This window comes from Archocentrus centrarchus, chromosome 17 (genome assembly GCF_007364275.1).
Source record: "Archocentrus centrarchus isolate MPI-CPG fArcCen1 chromosome 17, fArcCen1, whole genome shotgun sequence".
Lineage (NCBI taxonomy): Eukaryota > Metazoa > Chordata > Actinopteri > Cichliformes > Cichlidae > Archocentrus > Archocentrus centrarchus.
This window is the reverse complement of record NC_044362.1, coordinates 8,520,688-8,538,117: the sequence shown is the minus strand read 5'-3', so window position 1 is coordinate 8,538,117 and position 17,430 is coordinate 8,520,688. Positions and strand designations below refer to the sequence as shown.

The window sequence follows — 17,430 nt, the reverse complement described above, 5'->3', positions numbered from 1 at the left end:
GGTACAAAATCATACAACTCCAGTTCAAGGTAAACAGGGAGCACTAACACAAAACATAAGGGAATTAGCTGGTGAATCTCAGTTTCATCAGTTTATTTTGGCCTTGCCAACAAACATGCTAATGTTATGCTCTGATGAAGGCCACGAGGCTGAACCTTTAGCACATCTATTGATGCCTGAACGATCTGGCAAAGCTCGTGAACACAGTGGAGCATTTAGCCGCTAAGGAACCAGATAGTTCCCTCTGGAGTAGGTGGAGACCAAAACAGAGCCAAAAGTAGAGGAGAATATTAGAATTTGTTTCATTTGATTATTGATTAATATCTTGTTATTCCTAAGTGGATTTTTGTGTGACATTAATAGTTGAATATCAGCACAAAGGAGTGGGTAGATGAGTCTTTAACCCTACAGTATTCTGTAATAAACTAAAAACCCCTCTCCCTTCCTGCTTTAGGTTTCTATAAGCATCTCCAATATACTTTCAGCACATGCTTTACGGTGTCGGGTGTTTAAAAGTTATGAACATTTCCTGTGCTAAAAAGAAGATGTTGTTTAACATCAGTTGTATTTATTTTCACATTCTTTAAACAGACAGCTACACAACTGAGCCAAATTACCCGAGACCAATTGACATCATCGTTCTGTGTAATGTTTGAAGTGGGAGCTATACTGAACATAAAACGGCAGGTTTTCATTGGATCACTCCGGTGTCTTTAATGGCATCGTTATGATCTCAGAGGGTGCCTGCAGACTCTCAGTGGTGTGATGAAATTATACTGCCACACTTTTGGCTCAGGCTGGGTTTCAGACCTGGCTCGAGAGTGACTGTTGTCCTGACAGTCTGTGTTTTTCGAATTAAAAAAAAAAGAAACGCAGACATACCAGTGGATGCATCTCTGCTGTCTGTGTCCACTCAGTTGTGTTTGTCTCCTGCAAGCCTTCCAAAGTCAAATAAATACTTGAGACTTGATGGGGCTCTCTTTACCACTGCAGCCTGAGCGACTGTGTCTAGCCTCACTGTGCTTTTACAGTGCAATTTTATGTGCTGTCATAACTTCTCTCTGTACGTCTGTGAAGGCCTACGTCCCTTGAAAGCCATTACCATCTCCCCACATCATGTTGCTCCCTCTTCCACCCAAACACGACATGATAGAGCCATTAACACTCCTTCACACCCAATTGAGCACAGCATCCAAAAAAGAGGAAGGAAACACCATGGCTGTAGAGGAATGCAGCCATAAAAAAATTGGATTAACCACCATGCGCGAGTGAGGAGAGTAAAATCTGCACCCGACGACCAGCTGTGATGCTCAAATATGAGTATTTGTTAATGGAGTCACTAATTGCGAGTTTCTGCTATTTTTTTTTTAAATATCTCAATTTGTTTTTGTGTAAAAGACGCCTCATTGTGATTAATGTTCTGTGACAAAGGTGATTTTCCAAATGGAGTGCTTGACACTGAGTTATTGGACCTGCCACATCTTTGGATCTTTGCAGTATTTGTGCCATTCTAGTGCTAGCGATCATAAAAAGGTTTTCCTTCTGCTTCATCTAAGGTTTATGGTTATTATAGTGTTTGTGTCCCAGTTCCATATAGCATGCAGCTGGCAAAACGTCTCCCTGACTGCTACTAATAATATTTCTCTGGTGTACATTACAGTTAATTGAAGTGCAGGCAGCTGTCAGAATAATTACATGCTGATGTTTGCGACTTGGCAGGGAGAAATTATGCTTCGCCACAAACTCTGGTGATTTTCCTTTTTTTTTTTTTTTCCTTTTTCTTCTTTTTCTGCAAACTGAAGTGTTTTCAGCCAAATGCCAACAGAAAAGCAGGAGCAGGGACAAATAGATGGAGAGACGGACACACAGAGAGACAGAGACAGAGATGGATTCTGCTTAATTGGATACACACAAAAGACAATATGGAAAACTTTAGAAATTGCAGATTTTGTTTACACATGAAAAACGTGTTTAAAATATGAAATTCAGTCTTCTAGGTGGTTAGTTCTAAAATTACATGTTACATACAATTAATGCGTTATTACTTCATTTTATTTCTCAATTTATTTTTCTTACTAACTTCATATATAAATACGGCTCAAATACAGCTGGGCAAATGGCTACAGCTTCTCTGTGCTTTTGTTGGCGAGGAGCAACTCCACTCTGCAGGCACCCACTGGACTTCTGCCTCCTGAATCTTCTCGAGGTCTGACCTCAGCTCTCTGAATGCCGCGGCGATATCTCCATTGACAATGACCTTGTCAAACAGGTGACCGTACTGGCGCTCCATGTTTTCAGCCGAGTCAATCATGTCCTCAAAATCCTCCTCCTGTGAGGCAAAAATGTGCACGAGTAAGAGGTTCTGGTTGTACAGCAACTTATATAGAAAAATGTTTTTAAAGTTAGCATTGCCATTAGCCACTGTATAACAAAGATTCTACCCTACATTGACTGGTGTGCAGTAGCCACTAGTGTTGTAGTACTCGAGATCGGTCTTGGTCTCGAGACCGGTCTCGAGACCGCTTTTTGATGGTCTCGGTCTTGTCATGGACTCGACCGCATTTGGTCTCGGTCTTGTCATGGACTCGGACCTTGAGGACTCGGGATTTTATTTCAAGACCAGTCAAGACCACAGCTGTGGAAATATCACTAAATTGCCAGAATACTGTCCAATTTATTTGTTAACATCTTTGCTTTTATTGGATGCAAAACGTACTGATTCAAATCCCACAAATATTGCGCTCCTCTGCCTCTCAAAGGAGCGCACCTCACAGACTCCGCCCCGGCTAGGTCGCTGCTATTATCGCTGCTTACGCCTGTATCATTTCACCGCAGTTTGCAATCTACCACAGAGCACGGACAGTTTCATTCACAGTGTGTACGTTTGATCTCACTATGGTCATGCGTGTGCTGCATAAATCGAAATAACCGCATGAACACCAAGCGAAGTAAGAGGGAAAATGAAGATCAAAGGAAAATTTCAGGCTTCCGATTCAACAAAAAAATCCCAGCATGAAAGGTAAATACCAACCTTCATGTATTTTGATACACAAACTAAAAATTTAATGCAAGTTTTAGGGCTGCAACGATTCTTGGAATAACGCAATTCGATTATTAAAAATCCTCGACACAAATTTGTTGCTTTGATGTTTGGTTTCAGCTCTGCAGCTCAGGTGTCTCCGTGTAAGCGGAGCATTTCCAAAAAAAACAAAAACGAGCCTTTAACACGAGTGGATGGCTGAGATGTTTTTTCACGCCCCTACTTCTCTGTGCTGTGAGTGCGCATGTTTGAATGTGCGCGCGTGTTGTGCAGAGGATGTCAGCTGTTATTTTTTTCTTTACGTCAGCTGTAGCCACCAGAACAGATCTATAACCACAGTGTACTGGGGAAAGGGGGGCTGCCATTAGCACTAGCAATCGTTCGGTGCCCCCTCCACCACCATCAGTACAGAGGGGCTCCTTCAAAATGTTTTTATCAACCACCTGATCAGCAACATGAAGAACAGAGAACTTTGTAGCTGCTCCATCCACCCTGTTTGTTTCACACAGAGAAACATCTGCAGTACGGAAGTTAAAATATGCTGATGAATTGTTAAAATGAAAAATTATTTCTTATCCAATTACTTGATTAATTGACGGAATAATCAATTAAATACTTGATTACTAAAATAATTGATAGTTGCAGCCCTACTTGTATTCAGAAAGCCATAGTCAAACATTAGTTTTCAGCACCAGTAGAGCTATGAGAGGCCTTCAAGAATAAAATACTACAGTTCCCAGCAAGATGATGTCACTTCCTATTGTTGCATTAAAAACATGATAGTTTATGCTCACAATATGGTGGCTGATATTCAAATGTAGGAAATGCTATTAGCAGCCGAGGAATCTGGATTATGTTTTTGTTGTGTATTTTTTTATGTGATTTCTGCAAACACAGTGGAAGGAAACGGCACTCTGGGACACATTAAATGCTTGATGTATAAATGTAACTTTTCTGGATTATATGTAAAAATGATCATTCTATCAATCTAATAAGGCCTGATTTAGAGTTCTGCATTGATCCTTTGTGTATAACTGAAAATCCTCTCTGAAGCAAACCTGACATGCACCTCGAGAAATGTAACTACACGTCCAAAAAAACTGATTACTGCTTTCTGGTTATGTCTTAGGCCCCATCACTCAATTAACAAGTGGGAGCGGCATTTGGTGGTTAGTATTAGCTTACTAATTAGCATTAGCATTAGTGCTGGGGTGAGGAATATTTCTTGCTAGAACCCAGAAGTTACCATGGCCACCACCAATGGTAACAGCAGAGAAGTAAGTAAGTTGTTTCTCCGCCATCAGTACATTGAGCTAGTGGTGGGCAGATTGATCCTGATATCGATAATATGGATGCCAACGTTGTATTGGTATTGATCAATATCAGTGTAATGAGATCGATACTTTGGCTTCAGTTTCTCTCCTGTATGCAGTGCTGCGGTTTCATCAAAGATGCGAGCTGACTGTCTAAGTGTCGCTCCTGTCACAGCACAGAGCACTTTGCTCCTCCCCTCCCCACAGTGTGTTTTTATACTGTCATGTGATGTATAACATATTTTATTTGGGAAAAAAAAGGATTTTGCTATGAAACATTTAAATCAAATTTAAATTTAAATTTGTAGAAAATTAGTGAATGAAGGGACATTTTTTATTAAATTTTTTTATTATACTTTCTGAAAAATCTACCTGGAAAAAAGTTTGCATTTGTTCTTGAGTGATGATTTTGTACACTTAATTTATGAAAAAAAATTCCAGACATCAATGTATGGGGAAAATTGTTTTATTCTATTGTTTCAGAACAATAACTTTTATTTTGATGAAGTATTTTCTACTTACATATAAACTTTGCCCAATTCTATTCTGGGTTTTAACTAATTAATGATCCAAAGGAAAAAAATCTCAAACCAGTTAAACTTCATGGAAATTCTTCATAATTATTAAAAAGTATTGGTATCAGTATCGGTGATAATGGCCCTGTGTTTACTTTACATAGGATCGATACCAAATTATGAAGTGTTGCACACAACTACATTGAGCAGCATACACCAGGAGTGATTGACAGTGCTAAGACCCTCCTCCTGGCTCTGACCGGTTGTTTTTGACTGGGAGCGGTTCAGGGAGGAGGTGGAGGAGCTCCATTTTTTTCGCAGATTATCGGTCTCATACTGTCTGACATGGTGACAGTTTTAACAAATATGTAAAAACCAGATTTTTTATAAAAGTTACATCCTGCAGCTTTAATCTGTATAAGATTAAAGGCTTTAGTTCTTACTGTTGATGAGTGTTTGCCATTTTTTCAGTTTTACACATTTAGCTATGTGGTTTTGAAAAAGCACCCATTTTTACAAAGGTTGTAGGTTTAAAAACAACACAACTTTATGCATAGTTTATGAAAGGCAGAGAATAGTTAAGACTATTGTGATGAACTATGAATAATTGTTTTACATTCTGTGATAAATGATCTTTATTTAATACCCAGGAGTATTAAATAAAGATGGTTATATTTATTTGAGCTGTGAGTTTTTAATATCAGGGTAATTTTATGGGAATGCGGATCTTTCAGATCAATTTGAGAAGTGATTTTGATCATGTTTCATATTTTATTGTGTCATGTAGTGTCAGGCACTGGTCTTGGTCTTGTCTCGGTCTCGCCCCCCCTCGGTCTTGGTCTCGACTGGTCTCGGACCCTAAAAGTCTTGGTCTTGTCTCGGTCTCGATACCCTCTGGTCTTTGTCTTGTCTCGGTCTCGGGTTAGGTGGTCTTGACTACAACACTAGTAGCCACCCCTCATTTCTTTATCTTTTGCTAGGAAAATGGGAAATAGGTACAGCGATTTATTGAATTTTTTGCAATGATGCATGGAAATACAGCATATAAGGCAAAAACAAAGTTTGTACAATTCTTAGGAGCTTGAAAGTCAATATTTGGTGTGACTGCCTTTATCATTCAGCACAGCCTGATCTCTCTGAGGCAGCTTTCTTGTATTTTCTTTAAATACTCTTCAGGAATAGTTCTCCAGGCTTCTTGAAGGACATTCAAAGGTCTTCTTTGGATGTTGGCTGCCTTTTGTTACGTTCTCTGTCAAGATGATCCCACACTGCTTCAGTAATATTGAGGTCCGGGCTCTGGGAAAGCTATTGTGTATTTTTCTATGCAGGTTTGCTTTTACTGCATTGTCAGTGAGTTTGGGATCACTGTCATGTTGAGAAATGAAGCTGTTCTAAAACAGATGCTTTCTAAATGTTATTGCATAATCCAAATGTGATGGTACTTTACTGCATTCATATAAGTCCATCAATTTTGACAAGATTCCCAAACCATGACAGAGCCTCCACCGTGTTTTACAGATGGCTGCGGACGCTGTTGTATTCCCTGATCTCCTCTGTACATATTGACAATTATTTGTATCAAAAATTTGAATTTGGATTCATCACTCCATCAGACCTGTTGCCACTGATTTTCTATCCAGTCCTTGTGTAATCTGGCATGCCTCAGCCTTTTCTCCCTGTTTCCCTTCCTTGACAGCCACCCTTCCACTGAGACCATTCACTGAACAGTAGCTGGATCAGCTGAAGAGCCAGACAGTCAGCTCCCGTGTCAGGATTTTTTTTTCCTATTTCTTAAGAACCTGACTTTCAGATGTCCTTAAGATAGTTTTTAGGCCTGCCACGTCTTCTTTTGTCTTCTACTCGTCCAGTTTTCTGATATTTTTTAAGGACACACTGCACACCATGCCAAGATATGGCAGGTTGTTGGCTAAAGCACAAGAGGCCATTTGGTGCAAGTTGAAAACACAGTCCTTTAAGACAAGCCTTAACTCTGAAAGGACTGTACCAAAAGCATACAGCAAAACAGGTGTGTGAACTTATGGGTTTAACAAGGGCAACCTGGGCACCTGTGGCCAAACAATGAACCTGAACCTAGAGGAGCATTTTTAAAGTTACTTGTTTTTAATTCTACATACATGTTTTTATTCTGCTGTGTCCCATCAGCCATTGATGCTTTTGTTTTGAAGTGAACACAAACTCAACAGAACAATATAAAATGCGTGCTCTTCAGCCTACACCTTTTTGGGTAAATAATTTGTGTTTTCAACATTTAATTGAATTCTTTGCTGCCACTTATTTATTTTTAGAGACAGTTTTTTTTTTCTTTTGGTTGTTGTCATTTAAGATCATTATCACACATAAGCTGTAACCCTTCATCATCTGGGCCAAATGTGCTTGCCTTAAATGTTAGTTGTAGGAAAAGAAGCCATGCAGAAAGCACCCTTGTAATTTCCTGTGTCTCCTAAATGCAAACCACAGGATCAGCTGTGCGTAAGGTAAGGGGTTTGTGCCACAATGTTTGACTTCACACTGTCATACGTGTTACAAGACATGGAACAAGCACCTTCCTTCACCATACACCAGGCAATTGCTGGACTGCTTTTTTGTGTTTATTTTATTTTGTTCTTACTGAAAAGATCCTGACTTGGTTCGTATCCTCTTCATCGCAGACAAATTTAGCTCTCCGTCTGGTGAGGCGTAGCTCCTCGATGCGCGGGGGCTTAACAAACACCACGTATGGTTTAAATTCAGAGGTGTACACACGCTTTATTTTCTGTTGGAACAAAGGAGGATTAGGTTAGTTGAAGACAGAAGGCAAATAGCTGTAGTAAAATATGTTGTGTAAACAATAGACATGTGTTTTCTGAAGACTGGGCCACCACTTCAGTCTCTCTTTGGCATCAAAACACAAAGTCATAATTACATCCAACTCCCATGATGTAAAGCTACTACTGTTACTTCAACTTTGGCAAAGTGGTTATAAACAAAGGGTTTGGGTTTTGTTTAGAAGAGTTCACAACTAAGCTATCGTGTGCCGGAGAGTAGAAATCTTACTTTGTTCTCATTTAACCAAGCAGCAACCTTGTTATGCAATATCAAACTGGATTATAACGAGCAGGGTTACACAGCATACGATAAAATGGTGGTCCAAAGGCTTGTACAGTCCTGACAAAATTAGTATTATCAAAAATGAATGATTTTAGGTCACTGGCATGTTTAGCCCAATAGTCTTAGGGGACTGGGCAAAGTGGGAGTCTCCAGGGTTCACAGAACGAACCAGATCAAATCAAATTGCTGCTTGAGGCTGTCTCTATGAGCGACTCAGTTCCCAGAAAGGTCCGTGTTAAATTGATAAACTTCAGAGCAAAAACAAACATGCTGACAGATGGGTCCAGAAAACTGTTTTGGCCTCAATAGTTAATTTTCCCCTTTGGAATAACTGTGTGTGGGATTTATATATTCATTTTTACGTTTTAAATGGCTCAGAGTTTTCTGTTAATAGGGGAATGACTACTTTTGAATGAGGGGCCCTAGGCTTCACTTAAATTAAGTCAGTCAACTGGACCTTTCGACCTCGTTTGCTTTTGGTGCCTATGTGACCAAAAAACGATGGCTTGCTGGATGTTTAATTGTACTAGCAGCAATTCAACATTATCTGTGCTTTTGTATTTTCCAGCATTTTATTTTTATATTTCTTACAACTACTTAGCAAATATCTGCACATACAGTCTATGGATGCACTTTACCAGCTAAACTTGCTAGTGTGAACTGATAACGTCACTGCACCCCTCCCTCAGCTCCCTCTTATATGTTTAATATGGTCACTTCTGCCTCCAAAAAACAACAACCTGTGAATGTGAGGCTTCAAAGTGGGGCTTCACAGATATACAGATGATGCCCTGCTAGCTAGTGTCCATCTTTCATATACAGTCTATGATTATATGAATTTATGCCATATTTTTCTGTCCTCATACCCCATTGGGGAAAAGTCTACACAAATATGTGTTTCTTCTGATTTATGAGTCCCTATTTGTTGCCTTGATCTGCTGGGTTTAAAAAGTGGGGAGGCTCTTGCTACCCCTCCACATCTCATGCAACAAAAAGAAGAACAGTGTGATCCCTCATTGGCTTCCCAACATAACTCAAATAAAAAAAAACAAAAAACTAAACCCTTGTGGTAACACATGAGATTTGGAAACTTTACTTTTATTAGTTCAACATGAACGGGCCATATGACAAAAAAAGAAACTGTAAATTTCCATTTCTGAAAAGGCACTGGCTCACAATTCACTTAATGATTATTTAGTATGAAGAATCAGTGTGAACAATTTATTAGGGACACGTGACATTTTGGATGGCACAGTGCTTACACTGGGGTGAACGTCCAGGAGGCAGACTTTGCCCGCTGCCATCACTCTGTGCACAGAGTCTAGACTTGTTCCATAGTAGTGACCTCTGTAACTCCCGCACTCAACAAACCTGGAGGCAGAAAGCACCAGGGACAGGAACAGACATGAAATCAATTAAAACAGCAGTCAGACAGCGGTAGACAGAGCGAGTGGACAAATGTAAGTGAAACTATTTTTAATACCACGGGAATACATGTTAATAGAGTACCTATGATTCAGAATGAGCTCTTCAAACAAGTGGACTGACACAAAATGATAATCCACACCTTCACTTTCCTGCCTTCTCTTCTCCCGTGTGGTGTCTGTAAGAGAATCGGATGGGACGCAGAAAATGAAAAACATTTTAGCGCGCGGGAGGCACAGATGACAGTTGAGGAACTTGAAAGTGTCTGTCTTACAGGGTACAGTGACGCCATAGCGGTCGGGGTCGGAGATCAGCAGCCTCCTCTTCAGTTCATTAACGCCAACGCCGCTGGGCCCTGGAGACAAATATTAAAACACAGTGTTCTGTATGTGGGTATTCATTCCAAGTATCACTAATGTGTACTAATGTTTTCCTCAAGACAAGCCCAACATCAAATGACGCATCTGTCTTTATCATCAGAGAGGGAGCAACTGAGAGAGAGAAAGTCAGACAGAGCTCTGATTTCATTCAGATTTTAGCGTCTGTCTGCGTCTCTCTATCGAACCTTTAAAGCTCCTATACCCTCTGGAAAATACATAGCATTGCATTTAAATGTGACATCTGCAAAGCCACACAGTATCAATGTCATTATAGTGTAGGATGCACAGGATGAAATGTGCACACAGGCACGCACGCACAGACACACACACACACACACACACACACACACACACACACACACACACACACACACACACACACACACACACACACACACACACACACACACACACACTGTAGCATCTGGGATTTTCTTCTAGGGCAGGTTTCGGCAGCCCCGGATTGCATCAGACTAATGGAGCTCTGTCTGAAAGTGGGATTCCTGACATACCTGCCTTTTCCATCACTGGGTTGCATGAGCTCGATACATTACAAAATATCAAGTTTATGGACTCTCCGCTCTTACACTTCTAATGTGTTTCACAGCTGCTCCACAGAACCGGAGAGGAGCATCATCAGGCTTCGTGGATGCTTTCCTTCTCAAGAGTTACACGATCTGCAGGGTTTTAAGTGGCTGGCAGTCTTTTTCACCAGCTTTCCTGGGGCATAGCAGTCTATTGTTTCATTCAAAGTGCATATGCAGTGCAAACAGAAAGGATATATTTCAAACCTGGTCAAACATCATCCAGCTGGTCCTGGTTTAGTGATCCACGGTTTTGGTTTTCCTGTCTATAACTTTCATTGCCACTAAGCTATATATTCTTAATGATGACCTCCGATCAATGAAGAACCATCACAGCAGACAGTAAAATGTAATCCAGGGTCGGGGTTTTCTCCAACTCAATTAAAGAGGTCTGAATCTAAATCCAAGCTGCCTTAACTGTTCCAAGTTGGTGATGGAGCACTTGGCTGACATTATGAGGGATCGTATCCACCATCCATCACTTTCTCTCCGTTTATTTATTTTTTTTATCTCTTCTCTATCTGGTATTGTTTTTGCACCTCCCCAGCTATTGGTGTTTCTCGCCTCTCTGCCTTCCACTTTTAATTTTATTTCCCGCTTCTTCCATCTCCTCTCTGCTTCTCGTCTGTCCTCTGTTCTCCTCAGTCACAGATAACCAACAGTTGCATCATAATATGACATTAAGAAGACCTTCATCGATGCTCAATGTGAAATTCCCCGGGGAGAGATAGAGCTCAGAAATACATAGAGCAGGGCTGCAGGGTTGGCAGAGAAGTGTATCTGGGGTGGGCCACTAGGTAACTTAAGAGAGCGCAATGTATTCTGACTTTGAGTTTTCTGACAGTGTTTACGTGTTTCTGATGGGAAAGGATTGTTCCTGCACTCATGAGTGGGAACATAAATCTTCATCAACGCATTACTTTTTCGTTTGATCAACAACATTTTCAATAATACCATCCTTTACATAAATGGGACTATGACATTTTTTACATTTTTGCGAGTGCAAAAAATGAACGGTGGGATAATAAAAAACAGAATATAACTGCCCAACAGAAATGCATAGCCACAGTAACTAATACACCTTACACTGCATGTAAAGATTATGTGCTGTTATCTCTACTTTGTCACAGGCACAGTATTTGAACCTCTTTTACAAGTTCATGACATTTTTAGTTGAAATTACTTTCCACACAGCGTGGGTGTGTCTAGTGTGGGATTTTCTACACACAGACATAAGTCTTGTTCATCCAGCATAATGTCATAATATGGAGAATAATTATGAAATGTGTCACCAACATCCTTCAAAACATTTCTTTGATATGAAGTGGACATAAAAAAGCTTAACAGGAAACAAAGAATTAAGCATATGACCTTGACCTTTGACTTTGACCCCAACAACCCCATATACAATCCCAGCCTTGCTTTGGTCATAAGCTATCTACCCATGAAGTTTGGTAAGTGTAAGCCGAACGGTACTTGAGTTATTGAGCGGACACCGCCCACCACGGGTGATCACATAATCTTTCGATGAGCGTATATATTAAAAAAAAAAAAAATCAATTACAGCATTTTTTTTCTTTTTGAACTCATAGTTTCCTACAATTTCTTCATCGAGCATCGAAAAAATGCAACACTTTTATTTTTTTTTAAAGTAGCTCAAACGCCCTGTTTACTTTAATCATTTACTAAACATTGTCTTAGAAATAAAATCAGCAATCAGCCCAGATACAACTTTTTCCAAGGCAGAAGTGGATCGCATAAATCATAATCATACAGCCACTGCTGCCTAATCCTTTGTATTCTATTCCACTGAGGAAAAGCAACATTTTCCCCTCTAGTTCATCATAGAAACGCTCATCATTAAATTTAAACATTTCAGAGTTTTTGTTTTGTTTCTATGAGGTAATGGACTCAGATGGTGCTACAAAATCTGAATCACTTTATCTATTTTGACTCCTCTGCCTCACCATATCTCCCTCCATAATGACCCAGAACATCTCAAAAATACACCCCTATAAGCCCAAACTATTTCTTCATATAACTATTTTTTTTTTTTTAGCTCATACATACCAACCAGGATTACCAGACGGTGTCTGTCCTTTGGGTCTCTGTGATAGGGGATCACCTCTATGTAGGTAGGTGGACAAATTGAGCCGTGCACCTCGGCGCTCCATCTCCTGAACCGAGCAGCTTCTTTGGTCCAGCTGCTCTTTCTGCCGAGTCGGAAACTCCTTCTTAAACCAGCTGGCAAAGAAACACAGGGACCCTTCAGTGAGGTGTATTAATGGAAAGCTGGGATTAAGATATATGGTGGTCCTAAAACTTGTATTAGTCCATTTGAGGCAGGGCTACAAAACCTCTGGTTTGCACAGTGTGCTAGCACACCAACACAGGGCAACATAAGCATTCATTTGGAGTGATCTTTCTCATCATTCTCATTGTGGCTGTCATTATTTTTATTCTCTTAGTCACCTGTTCTTGAGGGAAATACCTGTCTCTTTAACTGTGAAATGCTCTGTTGAATGCAGTAAGTGTAGCCAGATTTGGCTGTCTTGCTTTTGGTGTTAGGAAAGTAGCATGCAGTGGCTCTTTAGGGCTTTTTTGGTGGATGCTGGTTGGAAATGAACCATAACAATAAAGCAGTGCTTTGTAAAATTAAAGAAAGAAAGAATCAAGGAGGACCATAATGGCTTGTATGGCTACGTTGAACTGCAGAATCTGTTGATCCTAATGTTTCATCATCTGTGTGTTTCATTTCATACACATCATCTGAGCCATTTTAAATATAGAAATCTTGATCATTCCAGCTTTAATAAAAACACATTCATCGGAGTCCACGCTGACTGACAGAAGATGCTTAAAAAAAGAAAACCCTTTAGTTAAGTCTGGAGAATTTTAATCTAATTTTGATCACATTTTCAGAGCATGTTTTTGCTTTCACAGATTAACAGTCACCACAGTTGTGTAAGGCTTGATTCATTCAAGGCTTGTTTTACTTGTGTGTAGTGTTTGCTCTTTTCTTGATTAAAAAGGCAAATACTAGAACTCTTGTTTCATACGGTGGCAAAGGAAAAGCATCAAGAATCCGAGGTGGATGACAAGAGTATACAATTTAAGCAACCATCTGGTGTTGAGCACTTTCCTGAGCAGCGCACTTCTTATTCAAGAGACAATAATTCAGCCTGTCACGCATCACTGCGATCCTGTCTGACATCCAGTTTCTGCCATGCGACTGTGGTCGGGCCTGGCTTGGCAGACTTGATCTCTTTCATGATGTTAACTAAGTGATGGTGCCAAGCGCTCTCTGACGTCAACCATAATTTCACTTTGTAAGCACATCTATCCATTTCCTCTTCAGGCTTCATTCTTAGAAACATACCAATATCATTTCAAACTTTTGTTTACACTGGATTTAAAGTGATGAGCTCTCTAAAGTATGTGGGTTATACAAACTGTATAAATAACAATGTTACACAGCAAAAAGCAAATCTTATTTCCTAGAATCAAATACAGTCTGGACAAAAGCATCTTGTATTTGTCCATTTTAAATCATTCTGGCAGTCAAATTATTATCAGTGACTGAAAATGCTCTCAGCCCTATGTTTGTGGAGATACTGAAAGATGATTCTGAATTACAGATTAGTATGAAATGAGGGGAAATGAACGATAATTGATAATAATGATAATAATGAGTGATAAACCAGCGTACAACATGTCATGAGCTGTGCCTGAGCCTTTCATGTTAATGTGATCCGACCTGATCTCAAAATGCAGTGTAAAGGATCTGGGTATGTATCATCACAGCCCTCCATATATACAGTGAGATTATTTCGTGGCATTGAAGAATTATTTAAGGAAACTGTATTACAAGTATACAAGGCAATCAATATCTAGCTATTAACTTCACCTTGGAGCAGATTTCTGGTTTGGGTGTTTTGTAAAAAAAAAAAAAAAAAAAATCTTTGAATTTAACTGGCGTAAATGAGATTTCTCTGGAAATTTAAAGAAGTTTTTGTCAACCATCCAAACACAAACCTACCACTGTAGAACCATGTATTCCACTCTCATAGACGGTATAAAATATCTACTTTACTTCTGAGTCAAATGAAAATGAAGCAAACTGCAAGCCTGCAAACACAGCTATTGCCAGCAGATGGCGATAGCTGTGGTTTCCGCAGGCGCAGACCCACCACACGGACACCGGTGAACATCCAGGGAGTGGACATTGAGATAGTGGACTCTTATAAGTACCTGGGTGTTCACCTAAACAATAAACTGGACTGGACTCATAACACTGATGCGCTCTACAGAAAGGGTCAGAGCAGACTCTACCTGCTGAGAAGGCTGAGGTCTTTTGGAGTGCAGGGGACACTCCTGAAGACCTTCTATGACTCTGTGGTGGCATCAGCCATCTTCTATGCAGCAGTATGTTGGAGCAGCAGCTTGTCTACAGCTGAGAGGAAGAGGATAGACAAGCTCATCAGGAAAGCCAGCTCTGTCCTAGGATGTCCTCTCGACTCAGTGCAAGTGGTGGGAGACAGAAGGACTCTGACCAAAATAACATCACTGATGGACAAGGTCTCCCATCCCATGCATGAAACTGTTGCTGAGCTGGAGAGCTCCTTCAGTGACAGACTGCTGCATCCTAAATGCACAAAGGAGCGTTACCGCAGATCCTTCCTCCCAGCAGCTGTAAGACTTTATAACCATCACTGCTCCCAACAAAAACCACAATAGCCTACACAATGTAGGATAATATATAATATACTGTAAATAGTCCGGCCTGTTAAGGTTCAACACACAGGCACATCATGTACATTGTATATAGTGTTATTATTATTAGTAGTAGTATTAAGGTTAATATTGTTTGTTGATTTTATATATATTCTTTTCTTAATAGTGTGAATTATTATATCTTTATTTATATTTATAATAACTGCGGCTGCTGTTACACCCAAATTTCCCCTCTGTGGGACAATAAAGGCTGTTTCTTCTTCTTCTTCTTCTTCTATAAAAGCGTTCTGGTCCTACAGCGATGTATAGGGAAAATAGTTTTCTGATTTGACCTTAGTGATTTTCAGGTCTCAGTGACTCTTTTTGGGTCACATTTAATAAAAAATTATGTATGTTTTGTAAAGTTAGGGTATACCATATTTCAAAATGGAGGATTATCCATGACATGCTCATTAGCCAACAACTTGTGATTGACAAGTGACAAGTAACAAACATAAAAAAATAACAGATTTGGTAAAAAAATTGTTTTTTGACATACTTGCCATTTAACAAGAGAAAATGTAACAACAAACATTACGATACTAAGGATTTAAAAGTGTGTGTTTGAAGCCAGCAAGGGTTAGCTTAGCATAATGACTGCTAGCATTGGAAACAGCTTCTTCAATCTCCAAAAGTTAAAAAAAAGGTAAACAAACAAACTAAAAAGTCCCTTCAAAATCTTTTTGCTTGCTAAAGCTCTAAAAAAAAAAAAAAAAAAACTGATGAAACACAGCAATTTTGAGATTACAGGACTGTAGATCCTAGAGCTAATCTGTTTGCTTATATTCAAGGACAGACATCAGAGGGAAATCAATCTTCTTGTCTCATTCGCTTGAACAAGCAAAATATACTAGTAAAGATTCAGAGTCCTATCCCAGCTGTCATACGGTGAGAGGCAGGGTACACCCTGGAGAGGTCGCTAGCTATTTACTAGTCAAATTAAAAAATTTTAAATTTGGATTTTAACCTTTAAAACTTTGAACCGTAAAGCAATATATTTCAAAGCCTTTATTGACCTATTCCCCCATCAGGTCCCTTAGAGCGGAAATTACAGCTCATGCCTCGTACTCACTTTAAAATATGCAAAGATCAGGCCTTTAGGTAGTGACTCTTAAACTCTGCAAATAATTGCCCTCTCTTTGTTTTATTGATTCAGAGGCAGTTTTTTTTAAAAGTTCGACATTCCTACTCAGAGTAATTATGTGTCTGACCTCATATTATTGATGAATCTGTTTTATTTTTGTAATGGAAAAGGCTTTAGGACCCAGGAGATAGAAGGGAGAGTTTAAAAGCAGAAGTGGTTAGCAATACAGCAGCTGAAAAGTTTAATGTGTCTCATGTGAGAATCACTGCTTACACAGTGTTTTAATCTTAAATGTGTGAAAAGAGAGGACGGCCGGAAGATTTGGCTGTCATTCAGGTATACTGGGAATATGCATTAATAGCTAATATTTCTAGGTCTTGTCATTTTTATTGAGCATATAGTAAAATGAACGGATCCATCCATCCATCTATTCTTTTTTGCAATCTTATTCTTTTGGTCACTACCCAAAGCTCGTGACCATAGGTGAGGGTAGGTATGGATGTGATATTTAATGTATTTTGGTTTTTAGTCATAGTCATAGTTTAGTGATTTTAGCTTGATTGTGGGCCTTGTTTTATAATTCTGTATCTTATTAAGTTGTGTTTATTTTTCTGTGAACTGGACGTGGTGCTATATTATCGGGCAACGTGCAATCCCTGAGTTGAGGCTAATACCTTGTAGGAATCCGACTTTGTATAGGTGTTTAGGATGCAATGATCTGCTGTGTATAGTATAGTTTAATTTGGTTGCAGTGTATCAACTATTCTCATAGTGAGGTGGTTAGTGCAAATGTTCTTGTGGGATCAAAGTTGTGGTGGATTGATTTATTAAAGCACCTCTAAGCCTGTTGTGGGCGTGATGTTGTTCTCAGGTGATTGCAACAGGGCTAACATGTGGCACCGCTGAAAGTATTTTTGTAAGTCATTAGTACCCATGGAGACGAGGCTTTTCCCTTTTATGGGTTAATTTGATTTCAAACCCTTTTCATAATAAAACATATATATTTGCTGAAACTGACATCTTAACCATTTATTCAGGACTCATTCCTGCATAATTTTAAGTAAGGTTTGCACCAATACAATCAAGTCCTTAGTGACCATGGTGTCTGCCTTTTGATCACTACACTTTATGTTTTCTCTGTTTTTCCATTTTTTTCTTTTTTTTCTTTTTTTTTGGACACCTTGGACAGGTAACACAGAGAAAGACAA

General features: G+C 39.4%; 1 protein-coding gene across 2 annotated transcripts in view; it reads right to left on the bottom strand.

Annotated features, from left to right (window-relative positions):
• Positions 1-1,910: 1,910 nt before the first annotated feature.
• LOC115795746 (MAGUK p55 subfamily member 7-like) overlaps positions 1,911-17,430 on the bottom strand; it is a 34,009-nt gene continuing 18,489 nt past the window's right edge. For both annotated transcript variants that reach the window (XM_030751799.1, XM_030751800.1), the window contains exons 13-18: positions 12,436-12,609; positions 9,676-9,756; positions 9,486-9,579; positions 9,239-9,347; positions 7,498-7,641; positions 1,911-2,329 (exon numbers count right to left, since the gene is read on the bottom strand). In XM_030751799.1, coding sequence (XP_030607659.1) covers positions 2,099-2,329; positions 7,498-7,641; positions 9,239-9,347; positions 9,486-9,579; positions 9,676-9,756; positions 12,436-12,609 — 833 coding nt within the window. In that variant the 3' untranslated portion in view covers positions 1,911-2,098. The remainder of the gene's footprint in view (positions 2,330-7,497; positions 7,642-9,238; positions 9,348-9,485; positions 9,580-9,675; positions 9,757-12,435; positions 12,610-17,430) is intronic.